General features: G+C 38.0%; 1 protein-coding gene across 3 annotated transcripts in view; it reads left to right on the top strand.

Moving 5' to 3' along the window:
* Positions 1-20,376, top strand: part of GMDS (GDP-mannose 4,6-dehydratase) — a 423,518-nt gene that overhangs the window by 73,844 nt on the left and 329,298 nt on the right. For all 3 annotated transcript variants that reach the window (XM_075084163.1, XM_075084161.1, XM_075084162.1), the window contains 2 exons: positions 243-330; positions 4,975-5,084. In XM_075084163.1, the coding sequence (XP_074940264.1) occupies positions 243-330; positions 4,975-5,084 (198 nt within the window). The remainder of the gene's footprint in view (positions 1-242; positions 331-4,974; positions 5,085-20,376) is intronic.

Raw genomic sequence — 20,376 nt, 5'->3', positions numbered from 1 at the left:
AGCGGTGTCAACAAGGGAGAAGGTGAAACCACTCAAGGGTACTAAAATAAATATGAAAGCATCAGAGCTCATCTCCTCGTATTTTGTTATGTTTTGGATAACTGTCTGCCTTTAGGAACAGAGACAAGCTCTAATTACCTGATATAAGGATTAGACCCATGCATATGAAGAATGATGATGAACATTTTCTTCTTAGTGTTTACCACTTTTTCCTTCTGTATTTTCCCTTGTTCAATCCCCAGGTTCATGGCATTGTTCGTCGGTCTAGTTCTTTCAATACAGGCCGGATTGAACACCTCTATAAGAATCCACAGGCTCACATTGAAGGAAGTAAGACTGTTTTTATATTTAAGGGGTTTTGGTTTGGGTTTTTTTTAGTCTGTGGTGTGTGTGTGTGTGTGGTGGAGAAAGGTCCCCAGGAGCAGGAAGGGAATCCAAGTTTCCTCTACCTAAATATTATTAATAAGTACTTACTTTTAAGTTGTGCTTGACTTAGGATTGGTTATTTAAGGCAAAAAAAAAAAACCCAAAAAACCTTCATAGCTAAGCTTCCCTTTTCTCTGCTTGTGTTAGCTAGCTGTTCTATCTCAGAAAGAAAAGGGATGATTTTTCTCTGAAAATGTGACACAAAGATAGATACTCTTGTGCATGTGAGTTAGCGAGGGGAGAATACAAGAGGGGCTGAGGAAGGCACCTTTTACTGTGTAAAAATGCTGACACAGTTCGCAATAGCTAGGCAATAGCAATTGGATAACGGCTGGACCTGCAAAAAGCGATGTGGGGTTGAAAACACTGAGATGTCAGAATAGTAAAATGATTTTTTTTTGAGGCAGTTATCTTAAGCATTCCACTTCTGTTTCCTTATGAGCTTCTTAGTGCCTGAAGGAGGTGAAGGCTTGGGGACAGCCTGTATGACAGCATGAATAAGACATGATCAATTCTTACTGATGACAGGAAGAATGAATCTTTGGACCTTCTGAATTTCTGCACCCAAGGAAATTATTACCTGTTTTTCCTGAAGGAAAGGCATTACTCTTGGAAATTTGCTGACAATTTACTGTATTCTGTTACCAATGATAATTTGGAAAGCTGAAATTATTACCTTTAGTGTATACTTTGCAAAAATTGTTTGTATTTTACCTTAAAGAAGGTTAACTGGTCACTTAATGAGAATAAGCTCAAATGCTGGATGGCTCCAGTTCAGCAGAAGGATTGAGCATTTTAACAAGCATATAGTTCTCTACACTAGGCATATTTTGTAGTTGTGCAGAATGACACTGTGCTAAATAGTCCAATTTAAGGTATTGTTAACACTAAATATCTCCATGCCATACATAAATCTCATGTCTTCTGAAGTCTTCTTCCCACCATTGATAAACAGAGCCTAATTTTATCAATTTGTAATATATAATGCAACTTTTAGATTTCATTTGATCTTTGCTTGCATGTAATTTAAAAAAAAAATCAATTTCTGGCATAACTTCAGTGGTATTTGCTGTGAAGAGTTGCTACTTACTGTATATTGCTCCTTAAACTATCTGATTAAGAGAGGGGTAAAATTGAATAAAATGTCATTATGAAGAATATTGAAACCTGTGCTTCCATCAAGGACAATATAAGAACTGTGTTTCCCATGACTTACATTCATGGCTCACAAGGTAAAACGAAGCAAAAGAAATCGAACGGGAACTTGTGCATTGTGAGGACCTTCTTGTGAATGTGAAAAGTGATTTGAGAAGCTAATGTAGATTGTGATAAGTGTATATACATGAACACTGAAGGAAAGGGATGGAAGAAAGGAAAAAGAAAGACCTTGACTTTTTTTCCCACTTATCTCATTTTCCTTTAACTGAGGAATGCAGCCATATGAATGGGAGGGGGAGGAGGAATTGGACTTGGAATCTCAGGAAAGGCTGCTCCATGGAAACTGTTTGGAAACAATGGGTTTCCAGGCAGTACTGGAGGAAGCAAAGAAGCAATAGTGATTGATGTGAGCAAACCCTAATTTTGTCTTTGCCCTATGTGTTCTTCCCATGAGGAATTGATTACATGTTGCAAGATGATGATCTCCATAGACAGTGAACCTCTTCATACAAAAAAAGTAGAGGAAGCAAGAAGGAAAACAAGGCATTTCCTGAAGCGAGCCCTCCAGCTATTGCTTGCTAAGGAGGTTTTTAGATTGGATAATATTACTAAAACATAAAGGTTTTGACATTTGATCTGTGTTTATAAATCTTTGCACCAAATAAACCCCATTTCTAGTAAGTCTTTCCACTTAGCCTATTACTCTTGAAAGACCTCTTTTTTCATGGGTCAGAAAATGAACAAAGCCTTACGCCCTGCTCCTTTAAAAAAAAAAAACAACAACAACAAAAAAACACCCAACCCCACAAACTATTTGGACAAGAAGCTTTGAAGGCTTGATAGTAGACCAAAATGGCCATTCCCCTTTGAGATCTTTAAATTTAAGGTAATCATGGAAGGGTATCTGATGTTCAGCTCCGCCCAGCTGGCAGCTCACCTTCCCCTGGGAAGCTCTGAGACTGCTCTCTGGCCTGGGGATGGTGGCAGAACTGGATGTCTTTCGTGTAGGAAGAGGGAGCCTGGCCATAGCACCTCTTTTCTACTCAGCTGCTGCTTAGGCTGGAGAGGGACGAGTTGCTCTTTCAGACCCTAAGGATCCTACAGAGCTGCTGCTGCTTCCTGGGCCGCCTCTTGTAATAGTGCCCTCTGCTCCATCCTCTGGGAAAGGCTGGCTCAGCTGGCAGGGAGATTCTGTGTAACTCCCAGCTAAGGTAAGCAGAGGAAGAAAAGGGTCCTCTGTTGCCTAGGGGAAGCTTTCTTTTTTGGTACAAAAGGTGTAGTGCATTTGGGTGCTTCGCTGCTCCCACCAGCCCACAGAGTTGTCCTGAAAAAGGTGGTAACTGCTGTCAGAGAAATTGGTTAGGTGGTGCTTGCTCTTGGTCTCTATTTAGTGTTGCAAGAAAAATGCAGCAGTTGTTAGGGTGGTCTGGATACCAACAGTTTTGCAGATTACAGGTTAACACCAATATCCGAATAGTTTTGTCCTATGACCATTTAGGATCTTGTGCATGCTGTGGCCCACAGGCAGAACTGGTTTCATATATTGAATTTCATTTGGGAAGCAGAAGAGTTGCATTCCATACAAGTGGAAATGTGGTGGTGTTCCAGCACAGTCTGTATAGAGCTGGTGGCGGGAATGAAGGCAGCCCACACCACGGATAATTGATGTGTATGCACAAAAATGGTCATAACCTGCTTGCCAGCCCTCATATTTAATCAGTTATCTCTTTCTTTTTTTAAAAAAAAGTTGCATTAGCATTCTTACATGTTAGCCACAGCTTCAACTGGGTCTTGAAGTCTCTTCAAAAGTATCCTTTTCAAGCAATGTGGATGTAAAGGTAGATTTCAAGAATATGTTGTGACCTGATGGGCTGTATCACTTAATCAACCTAAAGAGCCTCACGTACCTGTTAAACAGGAATGCACAAATCTGAACATCTGAGAACTGTGTGATCTGTTACTTCCTTGCTGCCTTAAACTGTTAAGAAAAAAAAACACACCAAAAAACCCCAAACCAAAATCCACCAAAGCACCCACAAACCTAAAAAAAAAAAAAAAAAAGCCCAAAACAGCTTAAACAAAAACAAAGTTCACATACCTCTACAGTGTTTTAAAAACATGTACTGTGGATTCATGCTGTAGTCTCTTATAATAAACCTTGTATTTCTTGGTTTCAGGATTAAAAAAAAAAGAAAAAGTTTATTATATCTGTAGATGATGCAGCCCCAAAAAGTGGTGACCACTGTCAAATGGGAAGACTGCTAAATTGTACTGAAATAGGAATGTCTTCTTTTTCCTGGAGATAGGGTAATGTAAATATAAATTTATTAAGGTCAAAAACATCAAATGAAAATCTATATAAATACAGAAGTAAATGTAAATAGCTAACTCATCAATAGCTATAACAAGATTTTTCTTTGTGTTGAATAGATATGTGAATAGCAGTGTGGTGGTGTGATCTTTTTTTTTTAATAAGAGGAAAATGAGACCTTGTTTTATCAGAATTAATTTCACTGTTGGAATAATTTCTGGACAGATCAGGGTCTGAAACCAAGGACAAGTTGATAAGCCATTGCAACCTGCTCTTTTAATCTTTACAGGAGCTGGTCTCATGCTTTTACCTACTTTTTTACACATGATTAAAGTAACCCAGTCAGGAAAGGCTAGATAACAGCTGTGTGACTGACATCTCACCATGTTTGAGATTTTATAGTGTGATATCATGAAGCATATTTATGGACAGTTACAATGTTCTCTGAAATTCCTTTCCAGTGTGTATCTATATTTTTAAATGCAAAAACAATACTAATAAATGCAGTGGGTTGTACTGTACTGTTACCTAAATGTTCATCTTGTAGGTACCTTAAGCATTTTTCTTGTGTTGTGAAATTATTCACAGTGAGGAACTTAAACATGTGTAAGATTTTGGGAAGTAGGAAAAAGCTAGCAATGTATGCTTAAGAAGTTATTAAAAAGCTTTGTGAGTTAAAGATTGGAAGCCTAAACTAAAATAATGCATTTTTTTTTCCTGTGGCTGAAATTCTGTATGTGATGTTGATTTATCTTATACAACCTGGGTTAATGAAGTGTAAACTATTAAATTATATACATTCATCTCAACATCATGAACACATAAGTGATATAAATGTTGCTAGGTAAATCAAATTATTGAAAAAAGAATCTGAAATGGTATGCTTTACTCCTGCAGGGAAATATATTTTGTTTAAAGCAGGTAAAAAAACCCAAGCAAAACCTTGTTCAGCTGGTGATATCGTAATTTTTTCCAATAAATGTTTACTTGGGTTTGAAACCTGGAATAGGATTTGGACCAAGAATGCCATATTGTTCTGGGACTAAAGTGTATTAACCCTGTGTTCTTAAACTCTGAAGACATGAAGCTGCATTATGGTGATCTCACGGACAGCACCTGCCTGGTGAAGATCATTAATGAAGTCAAACCCAGTGAGATCTACAACCTGGGAGCTCAGAGCCATGTCAAGGTGAGTAGCTTCTAGCACTGAGAACTGTGAATGTGTGTCGGTGGTGGTATACTACTATGATTATTTTAGACTGCATTTTTAGTCATTTTAACAACTGCTATATTTAACAGGTAAACACTGCCTTAAATCAAGATAGTTGTGTTTGCTGTGGTGCTGAATTACTGCACAAGCCTTGCTGCTGAATATATATTAAGATGTCAGAATAGTTGAGGTTGAATTCTTATTATCAAAAAACCCACAGTTTTAAAAATCTGATTTTTCTACCATGTGAAACAACTTCTGCTGTAGAGTTTCATGCTGATAAGTCTTAGTGGAGAAGTTACGCAGTGTTGTTAGGCCAAACACCGCTTAGAACCACGTTATTCTATTTGTATTAAAATCAGTATGTGTATCTGAGTGCATCACTTCTAGAAGGACTTTGCCTACACCAGTTTTCATGCAAGTGGTATTCTTTGAAAGATTGATCTACAAACAGAGGAAAGAGCTTCACTAATACTTTCAATATTATAACATTTCTGGGGTTTTGGTTGGAAAAATCGAGTTACAGAAACCAAAATAAAAAGGACTTGTTGAAAATTAGTAACTTGACCCTGGCAAGTACTGCTGCATCATAAGGAAAGAAAATGAATAGTAGAGAAGAAAACTTTAATTTGTGTTTTACATACATTAAGCTACATTGGTGTATCGTGGAAAAGCTCAGTTTACAAACTGAAACTGCTGGCCAGGTAGCAAATTGTCATTAGAATTGTGTGTCAGCCATATGTCCTGTCCTTCTGGTGTGCAGTGTGAAAGTATCCTTAGGTGGTAATATTCCCTGGCCTCTCTTGGGGTGAGAACTGTAGGAGCATTTAAGCCTAATGAAAATCAGTTTGGCCTCAGTTTTGTAAGTCAGCCTTCCCGCAAAAAGCAGTGTGTTGTTTCTATCACTCTGTAGCCTTGAAGCCCAGCAAGAGGAAATAATATTGAAAGACTGAAGTTATTGATAAGACGAACAGCAAAACATAGAGATGGAATTAGAATAATTTGCTTCTAAATTGCTTGCATGATTGAATCATCCAGTTTGTTCTGTGGTAAACATGAGTCCAGTTGGATTTATTAGCTTAGGTACAGCAATATAAGAGCAAGGCTGCATAAGTCCAAGGGCAGCTTTGGTCCAGAAGGCAATTTAACTGCTGCTTTGCAGAGTGAAACCTGAGCCGGCAAACCTTGCTGGGTATTTGCAGTCCACAGCTACGTGTTCCAACATTTCTTTTCTTGAACTAGCGCATTGGATAACAATCTCCATGGAAATTACTTGTGTCCCTTAGGTGGTGTTAGCATGGTACTAATGTTCTAATCCCAAACCATCTCCATGTGGCTGCTGCAGCTGCCAACAGCACAAATTGCAGCACTGGGAGGGTGTGAAGGAGTGGTGGTAATGCTGCTATAGGTTCTTGCATTACATTGCCATGGGCTCTGGGAAAATTTATTCCTCAAGTATTTCACTGCATGAACATTTTGAGCCAACGCAGATCTGGCACAGAGTCTTGGCTTTTGGAGATCTAATGTGTCTCGGAGCACAATAAGGAGACATCAAAATAGCTCTTTTGGAAGCTAGCCTGAATGCAACAGGCCTGTACTTAGGCAATGTTAGAAGTCTTACTTGGAAGGTCTAGATAGAATTCTTCAGGGTGTGCTTATTATGCTTCAGTAACACATCTGTTGTCACAGCGGAGGAGAGAACCTAGGAACCCCAAGTCTGTTGACTGAGATGACTGGGGGACTTGTCTGTGGTATCAATAGGACTTAAAAGCAATCCAACAGTGCTTACCATTTTAAAACAATTCCCAGTGTTAGAAGAGGGAGTAGAAATTGGCCACCTGTTAGGGGTGAACGTCTTCACCAGAGACCTGAACAGCTCTTTTTGGTTATGTAAACTTGCTGGTTTTGCCTGTGTGCATCATGTTTGGGGAAGAAGGGAAAAGAATTTCTAATCTTGGCTTGCTTCATATTCTGGTGACTCTGAACCAGTGACATGACATCTTCTATATTTTTTGATGGTGTTTATGTTGGCTTGTGTTTATGCAGAATAAAGTTTTCTATCACTCACTTCCAGTTAGTTTATGTGAGCCATGCTGAAATGAAGGAAAATAAAATAATAGGAAGTTGGTCTGGTTTCCTGTAGGAAACCAATGAAGATGAAATTGGTTCTTGGAATGAACCCACAGTAGTCTGGGAAATACTGTCAGAGAAGACGTTTTTCTGAATCATAAATAGTGAGGACTATGACTCATAAAGTAGGTCACTGAGAGGCTGATCTGATCTTGTACATGGGAGAAAGTGAGAGGACTGAAACTTGCTCCTTATTAAAAACAGTAAACTTAACAGAATGATATCATCAGTAGGAACAAATTATCCAGTGTGCATTCCTGTTTGTTTTGGTGAGAAATGGGAGTTAGCTCTCAGCACTGTAGCTTCTCCATTGGATGTTCAGAAAACAGTAGCACATTCACTTCATAGTTACTAAGTAAACAGTTTAACCTCATTTTCTCTCTCCAGTCTTTCTATGTCCTGCTGCTTTGGGTTTTGGTGCTGTGGGAATCCAGTGTGCTGATTGTGATTTGCTTTCATTTATTTGGGTTTCATGGGAGTGATTTTTTTACAGTACGTCGATTCTAAATAATAATCTATTATTGTGTATAGGTAGCATGCAGATGGCTTAATCTAAATTCTGTTATCCCTAACTCTATACTCATATCCCTATGTCTGTTGAATGTCTTGAAAATCAATTATCCAAATGCTAGGTTGGCTAAAATGATATAAATGCCTCTTGCACAGAGTTTCAGTAGATGCACACACACAGATAGATATGAACTTGTAGCTATTTTTTTCTGAAGGACAAGTGATCTCATGAGTATTTGACTGTACTGTAAGACTTTTTGTTTTGAGTTGTATTGAACTGATGAAGCTGGTAATACTTTTTTACAAATTTCTGAATCAGGAAGTGTAACCTTAGTAAAAGATCTCTTGCTTTCAGCACCTGAAACTTGTTGCACTCAACATTTAAACGTAGGACTGAATAAATGGCTCCAGTTTTATGGTGGCTGCTGTCCTAGTAGTCATGCATTAAATAGCCTGGTCCAGTTTGGCTGAGTGCAGATAGCCACAATTGCTCAGTTTACTACTTTAAATTGTATTAGGCAGTAAAAGATTAATTTGGCTACTTACTGTTAGCATTTGTTGTCAGAAATTTTATAGCGAATGTGTTTTATAAGATACAGAAATAATGGGTTGACTTTTCTGTGACAGCTTGTTCCTTACATGTGCAACATGGACCTATTATTGAAAAGTAGAATCTTACTTGCGTGTAACTACATTTTAAAAAGCCAGTAAATGCTCGGTGTGGATTTTTTTCACCTTGCAAGATGCACACAGGGTTTTTCTTGTTATTTAGTTTAGGGGATATTAAGGTTCTATTTAGTTTTAAATCCTTGCAGGCATAGGGCTCTTGTAGTGATGCATGAGTTAATTTTAAGAAGCAAACCCTACCACTGTTAGCTGAAAGCTGAAATGTAAAAATCAAGGGCCTTTTAGCATATAACCCCTCACTTGAGTAAAGATTTGTGTACATTTGTCTATTGAGTTCGGCTTTATCTCTAGCTCCTCCATTTTTCCTTCTATATTTTTTTGCTTTCCAAAGAGAAGGCCCTCAGTCTTGGGAGGGCTTTTAGTCTTCTCTTTCTCCATGCTGGCAAAAAAAAAAACTTAATAATTTCTGATTATTTTGTTTTTATCTGCATCAAATACCCCTAGTTTCTCTGAACCAAACACATTGTGAACCACTAACTGATTTCAGCCCCATGCCTATTAAAGTGACTATGTCTGTTTTCATGCTGCGTGAAGGGTGAAGTGGCATCAGGGAAGATGAAGAAACTAAAAAAATAGCAACAAGGTCTTTCAGGGTCCATGGAGGAAAGCTCCACCTTATGTAAAACCCTGTGCTGACCTGTGTCTCTGCTGCATCCTGAAATTGTAGCTTGCATGCCAGGTGGTGGGAAAGTCAGATTGCTGAAGGGAGGGGAAATTTGAAGTACACAAGCAAAAGTTTACATCATATAATTTTACAGAATCACAGAATGGTTCAAGTTTGGAGACTGTCTAGTCCCACCTCCTTACTCAAAGCAGAGTCAGCTAAAGCAGGTTGCAAAGGACCTTGTCCAGTTAAGTTTTAAGTAGGATGGAGACTCCACAACCTCCCTGAGCAACCTGTTCCCTCACCTGTTCAGTGCCATCACCCTCACAGTAAAAAACGCAAAACCCACCACCACAAACTTTTCAATATTTTTAAATGACACTTCCTGTATTTTAATTTGTGCCCGTTGCCTCACCTTCTGCCACTGGATACCACTGAGAAGGGTTTGTCTCAGTCACCTTTACTCTTCCCACCACCCATGATGTATTTTTATATATATCAGATTCCCCTCTGAACCTTCTTCAGGCTAAATAAACCCAGCACTTTCAGCCTCTCCTCCATATGAGGATGCTCCAATCCTTCAGGCCTCTGTGGCCCTTTGTGGGTCCGTTATGTCTGTACTGGGAGCCCAGAATTCACAGTGGTCTCACACTCAGCACTATAGAGGCAAAAAATCACTTCATTTGACTTTCTGGTAACACTTATCCTAATGCAGCTGAAAGTGCTGTTGGCCTCCTTTGCTGGCTTATGGTCAACTTTGTGTCCAGCAGGACCCCCAGGCCCTGTTCTGCCGAGCTCCTTCCCAGCTGGTCAGCTCCCAGCATGTACTGGTTCATGGGGTCATTCCTTTGGAGTTGCAGGACTTTGCACTTCATTTTTTGAACTTCATGAAAAACCCTTCTGCCCATTTCTCCAGCCTGTCAAGGTACCTCTGAAGGACAGTATACCCATCTGGCATTATCAACCACTCCTTCCAAGTTTTTTACCATCTGCAGGCCCACATTTTCACTGATGGTCTCTTTGCTGATAGACCTGTAACAGCTGCTATTGCTGCCCTTCATGTCCCTCATCACATTCAAATCCATATGGGCTTTGGTTTTCCTACCTCTATACCTGCCTACTTGAACAGTCTGTATTCTTCCTGGGTTGCCTGTCCATGCTTCCACCTCTTAGACATTTCCTTTTTATGCTTGGGTCAGGAGCTCCTTATTCATCATGCAGGCCTCCTGCCACCTTTGATTTTGTACTTGTCAAGATGGACCATTCTTAAGCTTGGAGGAGATCTTTGAAAATCAGCTGGCTCTCATGGACTCCTCTCCAGGGCTGTACCCCATGGTACTCTACAAAGCAGGTCCCTGAACAGGCAAAAGCCTGCTCTCCTGAAGTCCAGGATTGTGATCCTGTCTTGCTCCCTTCTCTCAGGGTCCTGAACTCCTCCATCTCATGATCACTGCAGCTAAAGCTGCCCTGACCTGTTCTTCCTTGACTGTAAGAATCAGATGTTCATAACATTTCCCCCTGTGAGCTGCTCAGTCACCCATGTCAGGAGGTTATCAATGCACTCCAGAAACCTCCTGGATTGCATGTGCCCTGCTATGTTGTCCCTAAAGCATCTGTGAGGACGATGCAAGTCCCTCATGAGGACCGGGATCTATGAAAGTGAGGTTTCTTCCCATTATCTGAAGAAAGCCTTTACTACTGTCATATGGTAAAGCTTGTTTGCATCCCTGGACCCCTCCTGGTCTGACGAGCATGAACCCTATGAGAAACAGGTCTTCTCTTTCATTTGCCATCATAGTCTTTTATGGGATGCTTCTATCTGCAGTTGCAACTGTGGTTATGAATAATTGCTGGGGGGAAATGGTGCTGTGCAACTCTATGGTGAGAAAGGCAGTGTTTGTGACATGGAATGGAAGCTGCCATCCTTCTGTTTAGGACACAAGTGATTCAAACAATTAAAAATATCGATTGCTGACTTTCTACTGCAGGTTTCATTAGAGATGTTATAGGGGCAGTTGCCTTCCTTCATCCCCTTTCTATCCATGCAGTTAGTATAGTTGAAAATAATCTATGACAAAGTCTGTGTAGAGGAGGAGGCGTCACTCTGAGGCAATCTCATATGAAGAAGGTACTTCCACTGCGTGTAACCAGTGAGTACTTAGCTATGAGGAATGTCAAGGCATAAGCTTAAATAACCTAGCTGAGAACTAAAGTGTCCTGATTGAGTTCTTGGACCCTTTCAAGGTTTGTCCTCATGCCATTCAACAGCCAGATTGGGGAATGTGCCCTCCTTATAGAACAACTATTAGTATCCTTATTTTGAAAACCCTTTGGTTTGATTTGGCTTAGCTTTAACCATCTCAATAACAAAGAAGCAAAATAGCTTCTAGTGATAGCTGTCATTGCCTATTTGGTTAGTTCTGAAAACAGTTCTTTTGCACTGGAGGCATGTTTTGGTATTGTAGTCCACGTGTTAAACAGGAGTGTTCCCCATTAGTTTGGTATTTGTGTGTGATTAAAAAATCCACCCCACAATCAGTAATCTTAATGATGCTGCTTCTGCGCTTACATGCGAACTGTGTACTTACCCACTTTGGTTCCAATCCTGCAATGCTTCCTCATGGCATAACTTGGTTTTTTGTTTGGTTTGTTGTTGTTGTTTTTTAATTTGATACAATCTTGCTTATATGAAACTGCAGGCTAAATAATTCAAGAAATTAATCATAAAGCTTTTCCACTATTGCATTAGTAACAAGGCTTAGAATTGTGTCTTACAGCTAGCATAATAAGTTTTATGTACTGCACCTTGTGGTTCTTATAATTTAGTATGCATTTTCATGCTGTTATATTATTGCATAGGCTTTAAGTTTGTTATGAATGTCACAGAAACTCACAGCCTCTGAGAAAATGGATTTTTGTGCGTGTTTTATAAAACAAGCAGTTTGGCTGTTCAGTGTAACAAAATCTAGTCCAGTTAGTTGTAAAGAATATTAGCAGCACTCTGTTGTAGAGATATAGTAAGACTTACTCGTAGGCAAAAATAAGCCTAGCAGACCTTAATTTTATGGAGTTGGAGAATTTTATAGTTATGCTTTATAGAAGATTTTATTGTCTCAAGATGATATCAAATTACTTCTAATTTAGCATGTATGGCAGTTCATTTTATTAGCCAAAAAAGTGTGTTTCCAAACCTGATTTGTGCTATAATAAGACTATAAATGTAGAACCTACTGCCCTGGGGTACCTCTGGTTAGCGCAGAAACCCTGCGTGGGCAACTGGTACAGCGTTCTGTGGTGAGCTTGGGTACCTGTCCATCTCCTGTATTCTGTTTAGTGGTGGTGGCAGCTTGTAACACCAGCCTCATGAACACAACCCCACAAGAAAATTGTTATGCAAAACAGCAAATTCTGTGTTTTCACAGTCCTTTACATGATGGGGTCTTGGTCCTTAGCCAGGGCAGTTAGGCTCTTTGCCATAAATCCAAAGGAATAAAAATTATCTGGGCTACCTTCTGTCCTGCAGAATGCTTTACTGCACTGCTGGTATCATCCAGGGTATGATCCTGTATGAACAGTCTTAACGTAGCTCACCACACCCTTCAACTGCTTTAACTTCAGGCTGTTGGAGTTGCTCGGATGCTTTCCTGGGTTTTGTGCAGGATGCCGTGTCCTGGTGGGATGGAGTGCACCAGAGGGCAGAATAAGCCTCTTAAGTGTTTCTTTCAAATGCCTGTATGTGTTGTTCTGCTGTGTGTAGCGTAAACTCTTTAAGTAATCTAATTCCTTTTAAGCAATCAGGTTTTCGGTAGTTTTACACTTGAATTATTCTGGGCAATTTTTTAAATATGCTTGCAGTGCCTGTTCAAACAGATTTTGTGTGTGGCCTAGAAAGAAAGGTAATTCCAGTAATAGCTAGCAATTGGAATTTTATACGTCTCTTCACTTGGTCCACTAAATATTTATGGCAACTTTACACAGTCTTTGTAATTGAGGCTTGTATTGTCAGACTAAATAGATTTAAAACCAAGTGTTGTAAAGGAATTTAGTGCAACTATTAATTTTATTAAACAGATTAACTTTAATGGTTAAATATATGTATTATGGCTGCAAATGTTATGAATACGTAAAAAGAACAACGGACTAACGCACTAAATGGTACTAATACGTATTAACAAATACAAGCATTAACAAATTGCTCCCCAAACCAAGCACTATTTATGGCAATACCAATGCGAAAATGAAGGTATTATATTTATGGGTGTGTTTTAATGCCACAGAAGATCTCTCATGACGACTTCTGCAGGCTGGTATTGCCCCTGTGTGCTCCTATTCTACCTCTCTCATTTTGTCATTACCTGTCCCCTCCCTCCCTCAACAAAACCCCTAATTTTTTCCCTACACTTGCTCTGAGGTAGGGTATTTTTTCCCACTCTGAGGAAAAATACACAGGAGTTCATATGCTTTTTGGCTCACAGTGACCTTAATTATAGTTTGAGTTGCTACACTTTCGGTGTTTTGTTTTGTTTCGTTTCGGTTTAAACTTTAATTTTGTTGTTTTTTTCTTATGGATTATATCCAGGGTTAACGCTTAAGCACATTTCTACCAATGTTACTTAAGCATATCAGGAAAGCAACTATGTAAAAAACCGAAGTTTTTGAGTACTTAATCAGGGATGTGAAAAGGCCCAGACTGAGCTCTGACACAGGACTTCTCTATATGGCTTGTTAGAGCAGAATGCACGCTGTCATGAATCTATAACTGAAGATTATAGATTCCTTTTGAGTTTTTTGCAGCTTCAGTGGGTGTCTCTTGCATGGTGTTTTACAAATGCAAGTTAGGGAGCTTTTTTTTGCTGCTGTTCCTGAGTTTTGCAGTCACATACAAAAGCAGGCTGAACACTGTGATGAATGAAGTGGTGTTTATCTTTGACCCTGATGACGGATAAAGTACCACCTCCTTCATCTCATGCTTTGTGTGTGGTTTCTGCTTTAAGGATCTGTAATTTAACTTCCTAACTGACTTCTGAATTTTAAGTCTGCTGTAGTGAAGGGGGATGTCCAGTGAATCCATGTTCGTTCAGTGCCACAGACCCAGTTAGGTCTGGGTAGCTGTTGAAATCAAACCCTCAATGAGCTCTGTTGCTATATAATTAAATTACAAATTTTAAAATTATTGCTTTAATGCAAACTTGAGAACTGGCCTCTTGTTTGAAGTCAGAATTGGAAGAAGGTTGTTAAATTGGATTCCCTTTTTAGAGAAGAGTGGTTTATGATATAATTCTATTTTTATTTTCAATAACCAAATCGCTGCTGTAATTGTAGCTATTTTTAAGTGCAAAAGTAATTGCTGCAGTGATTTCTGCATCTGGGGGTGAGCAGGGAGGAGCAATCAAAAACTTCTCTGATAGTTTTCTCCAAACAGCTGCTGTAGGGGAAGAGAAAGCTGGGGGAAAGCGAAGGCAAAAAACCAGTTGCAGCATTCGCAGCGTTGTATTTCTTGTGTCAAATAGATGGCAGCAGAGCGTTGTACACAATGGAGCAGCTCCATCCTGTAATGGGAATGAGAGGGGAATGACACTTCAAGCTGACTCGTATCAGCTGCAGCCCTGAGCAACTTGTCGTTAGGTATAAAATAGGAAAGAAAGCTACTATTGATAATGCGGGTGCATAGAGGATGAAGAAGGGTATGAGATGCTATAAAGTACTGAATTTCTGGAATAGTCCCAGGTGGCAAAACTTAATCTTTTAAGGTATGTCATCCACTCATGCAACGTGATTGAAATCAGCTAACATAATATGCATGTCAAAATAAAGAGACAGAGAGAAAAAGAAAGTATTCACAAGTTGCAACTGAAAGTGATATACAGCTACCTTGGGGTACTGTAGGAGTTGGCCAGAATGCCTATTTTTTAGTTAAGTGAGTTAGAGAAAGGAAATGTCAGTCCTCAATCAGGCAAGCTTTCTTTGGTACGGTTTGCTCAAAAGTCAGTGTTTTTAGAAAAAGAGCTGCAGTCTGTTCCGCTCTGATCCCCAAAATTAGATTTGCTATTAAAATGAGTCAAGCTGCAGATCTGTCTCTAGAAGTGTTTGATTAACAAAAGTAGTACACTGTTTGACTTAGTGTATTTATTAAGAACAAAATTAATGGCTGCAAAACAGTTGCAGTCATCTAGGCATTAACATATTTTGTTGTATGCTCATCTGCATCTAGAATTTTGTAGGGCGATCCCAAAATAAAAGGTGGAATTGAAGGCTTTGATGTCAGTGATTGCTCAGTCCCCGGGATTTTAAGATATCATAGGAGGACAGAAAAGTTGAGAAATCATTATTATTATTATTATTTTAGTGTGACTACAGTAGTCTAAAAATTATGTCAAGGCTGCAAATATTAATATGGGGTGCTATCTTAAAGTTTAAAAAACATTTTATTTCTGTCACAGCTCTGAGCGCAACCACCCTGTCTGAGCATCAGCTTTACCCTTTATATTTCTGATGGACCTCAGTAAGGTTTTCCTTTCTGTAAAAAAAAAAAAAAATGCTTTTTTAATCAAGTTGCCTGAAAAATTTTTACAACAACTTGGTGATACCTGGTTTCTATTTTGATATCAACTTGTTTCTCATATGATGTTTCTTTTTCTCAAATTTGATATTTTAGTGATCCATCTACCCGCTTCAGCAGGCTAGTAAGAAAACCACTGTGTAATTTATTTCTTACAGGTTTAAAGAAAAGTGTATTTCATTCACTTTGAAGTGTTGCAACTCATGCTAGCTGCTACAGTTTACTGAGATCAGAGGGTAACGCAGGTTTATGGGAGCGTAGGTGATTTTCAGTATCATTCATCATACACTATAGAAAGTGCTAATGTAATAGCTCTGACTTCTTGAGCTTATTCATTACAGTTAAATTACTGTTCGTGCAGCTGGATGAGTGGGTCTGCATGTGTTTTGAGTTGGGTTTTTTATTTTTGTTTAATGTCTTGAAAGTGACAATTTTAAGAAAAATGTTGATATAACAATTACATGCAATATCTTCTGTTTGAACACTGGTAAAGCACTGCTATTAAATGAAGGAAATACGTGTGATTTGTTGGATGAGTAATAATATGAAGCTATCTTAATCCATTTCTTCCTCTTGCTAAGTATTAAATTAATTTGGTATATCATGTTTTAAAGTTTTTATTGTGCCTCTGAACACGCTTCCATGGAGGCATATTAAACTTTTGGAAGAAATAAGGTGGTTTTTATGTTTTTAGGAACGATTCGCTAAGTTGCTGTTGTAAATGTTAGAAATTAAATCTGTGAAAATCTGAATATCCAATAATATGTGAATGGCACTGATTATTCCGATAAATTAAGTGGGCAGAACAAATGCGAACTTCTTAAAATAAGCAGTTCCAAAACACTCTCTCTAATTCTTCTTGGGGCTAAATGCTACAGGCTCCTGTTTAAGTCAAACCTCACTGAAATAAATGTTTGCAAGGGTGTTGATGGGGAGGGAGGGTGGTTGTTGTCTCTTGCCTCTTTTCCATTGAGGTGAGGATATTAGCTTGAATGACATCACTTAATTTTCTCAAATTTGAAAATGGTATATTTGCATACCAAAGCACTATTTCTCTTTTTCCTTTGGTATTATTAGGACTGCTGGGGTGTATGTGTGCATGCATGTTTCTAGTCGTCTTGCTGAGTAACGCTAGATTTGTTCTTTGTTCTGTGTACTTTGTGGTTTATGCAGCTTTAAAAATGTATGTGTATCCTCTCGACTTCCTTCATCTCTGGAAGAAATGTACTGTGCGTCTTAAAGCTACTCAGTATGTTTTACAGGCAGGCAAAACAAGACAAAATACTTTCTGTGGTGAAAATGGTTTGGCTTATTTTCTTAGAACACAAAACAGCATAAAGATAAAGCACAAAAAACATTTCTGTCAAAGACCTGTTGCAGTGAGACGTGCACATTTAAGCTCACAGAACTTATGATTTAGGACAGCTGCGTGGTCAGGAGTGACAGAACACATATCAGCAGGGATTCATTCCACTGTTACAATAGTCCATGGACACAAGCTTCTGTTTTTTTCTTGAACATTTCAGAAATTGAACCTGAAATGTAATTTGTTTATGAATTCCAGAGCTGTAATGAGATTTGATTTTTTTGACTACTTCATTCATGTCAAGAAATTTTGTGGATATTGGGAATAGACATAGTTGTTCAACATAGCTATGTTGGAAAATATATTGGTTAGGAAAAAATATAAGTTGTCATTTTGGGATGTTTAGGATCACTTGATGTGTTCATTTTTCTGTTTATAGCAATGATCTTGAGGGAATCTGCATAGAATATTGTGTCTTAACTGAGGGTCTCCTGTGAACGAGATGATTGTTTACTTTGTAAACACTGTACATCTGGTATTTATTGATAATCCATCTGAATTAGGAATCAGATTGGTTTAAATAGTGTTGCTACAGTTTAACCTTATTGCGATGCTGCTGTGTGTTATATTTTAGCAGGCAGAAAACAGTTATTTGGGAACTTCTCTCAGTTCTCTTTAGAGATGAAGAGGAGCTATAACTTAGGAGCAACTGAGTGTTTCCTGCTTCTACAAAACGCTTGGGTCTGGAAAGAAAAAACAGTGTCTGTGCTCTAACATGCAACTTGTTTTGCAGAGAGTTAGGTATGTTTTACATAACACCAGATTATTTGGAAAAACTTTTCTATTTTTTAAATTCAGTAGCCTCTGCCATTGCATGAAGAACTCTTCAACTTCTATTAATTTTTATCACTCTCACTTTTTTGAAGTGGAGCTGTATTGAGCATCTTTGGCAATAGACCTAGACTCCAAAAGTGCAGCTAGAGCAACAGGAGGAGCAGTCTGGTGGTTTAACTTCCTATGCAGCTATCCACACTAGCTTTACATTACCTTATTTTTTTCATTAAGTATTTACTGAATATATTGGCTTGCATAATTACCTTGTGAATGCCTGAACCACATTTTTCCTGTAACTGTGTGATGCTGAGAAATAGCATTTTAATTTTAGCCAGACATTCTTCCATAATGTTGCTTCATGGTGATGCAATTTCACTGGCATAGCATCAGAACAAAGGATATAGCATCAAACAAGGATGTAAGAACAAATTAAAGGATGCTAGAAGTTTGAAGCATTGCTTTAAAGATTTTAATATGCTTAATATTCTTGAAATTTTTGAAAGCTTTGTATGTGTAACAAGCTGTGAGTTCTGTGGAGCTTTTCTAATTTTATATTGGTTTAATATTTTTCCTTTGACTTGTCTCTAAAACTCTACTGTGGCAAAGAACATCCTCCAGAAATGATGTGTGTTTTAATTACAAGGCATATGCGACCTATGTATTTAGTTAGCTGGGCAATAAAACTTAATTGCAAAGCTTTAAAAAAATGCTCCTGAAAACATTGCATACATTCAGCACACCTGAGTCTCTGGAGCTAGTAAAAGACTCAGTTAGTTTACTAAAACCGCATTATCTAAAATGCCAATTCCACTGCAAAAACAGAGACTAAAAATTGCATTGAGTAGAGGATAATGTAAGATGCTAATTATTTATGATACTGATTTGGTCTATAGTATAATCTCTTCCATGGATAAACTTTAATTATAATAGCAGTCCTTGCAAGTTTTATCTGAAATGAAATGGTATATAATTCTTCCTGCAGATTTCAAAAGGTACAACTTAATTGAAACAATATGGTATGTAAGCAGCTGATAAATGAGAATTCTTTTCAAACATACTACACAAGAAATTTTGTAAAACCTTTCAGGCTTTTTCACGTACTAGATTTTCCTGAAGCTGGTTGCAATAATTTTAATGAAAGAAAATGGGACTGATTGACTTGTCATGAGGGTCTGATCTGAGGGGCGCTCGGGTCACTGGAAGGGATTCTCTACTGTGCTTGGGAGTACTTCATGCTTGCAGGTTTTTGTTACTGTTCTGTATCTAATACTTAGAAATACTGATATCTGAACAAAGTCTGTTGTGCATTTTTTGTCTTGTCACATTTAGATGTATCAGAGTATCGTTACTGAATGTTGCACATTCTAGCGAGTAATTGCATTTTGTACTGCTACTATAGTTGTTGCTGCGTTACTTTTATTAAATAGCTTACAGTGATGAGAAATACGCATTAGAAAGTTGGACTGTAAATGCTGGATGCTAATTAATATTTAAAAGAATGCTATACAAGTCAGTTGAAGACCAAAACTTTGGGTGGTTTTTGGAGGATTGCATACTGTTAACCTTGTTTAAATTGTGTAAGTAGTTTATTACTTGTAATTCGTTGCCTTACATTTGTGGTTAAGGTACTGAACTAGAATCCCCCTATAAATATTAGTGTAGGGTATTCTTTATTTAAACTAAATAAATCAAAGCAAATGACTGGAACTTTTTCTCCAATGGTCCAACTTAAAATAAATAATTGGAAATCTGATGATGAGTATCAAGTCATATTGAAGTCAAAATTTCACAATAATGACATGCAACTGATCAATAGAAGTAATTTATGGTAGTGTCAGTGTAGATTTAGTAATCTAAGAACAGTAATGTTGCAATTTAATGGTTGAAAAATACATGTAACATATCTAGCATGAAAACCTGTCCTCATTCACAGGGCAATTTTTCCATTGATTCTGTGGTTTCCGTAAAGCTGAAATATTTTTTTAATCCAAGAATGGTTTGCTTTAAAACAAAACTAAATAGTAGGGGGCAGGGGAAGCAAAAGGAAGTTCAATATAGTGAGACCCATGGATAAAACAGAATTGTCTGCAATATATTATCCTTTCTGTCAGCAAGTATAGATTAAAGTTGACTTTGCTTCTGTAAGCAAATGTTAACATTTTTATAGGAGGGGTATCTTTCTTAATGACATGTTACGTATGCATATTTACAGTTAAATGTTAACATGTTCACAAACTGCACTGTTAACAAAGTGAAACATGTGGCTTTCTAATGCCATGGGGTGTAAATAATTTGAAGACTTAAAGGTCACAAGAACAATATATTGAAAACATAATTACGTTTGAGGCAAGGAAGCAATTGAACCTTAATTAAATGTAGCTTAAATTTTAATTTATGGTTGGATTTTTTTTAAAGTAGGCAGACACTTTTAGTTTCATGTGGGGTGTTGAAGGATGAACATTTTGTCTTTAATATTTGAAGAGGAACTTTTTCCATAATGGAATTAAATGTTATGAATAAAAACTTCACAAATAATTTTTAAACTTTTTGAAGTGGCTTCCATTCACTGTACCTACAAGCTTGAAAAAGAGATCCCACGAGGCACATGGGTGTGTGGAAACCTGGCTGTCACCAGACCTTT

The sequence above is a fragment of the Phalacrocorax aristotelis genome, chromosome 2, assembly GCF_949628215.1.
Source record: "Phalacrocorax aristotelis chromosome 2, bGulAri2.1, whole genome shotgun sequence".
NCBI classification, from domain to species: Eukaryota; Metazoa; Chordata; class Aves; order Suliformes; family Phalacrocoracidae; genus Phalacrocorax; species Phalacrocorax aristotelis.
The sequence above is the reverse complement of the archived record's forward strand: the minus strand, read 5'-3'. Positions and strand labels throughout refer to the sequence as shown.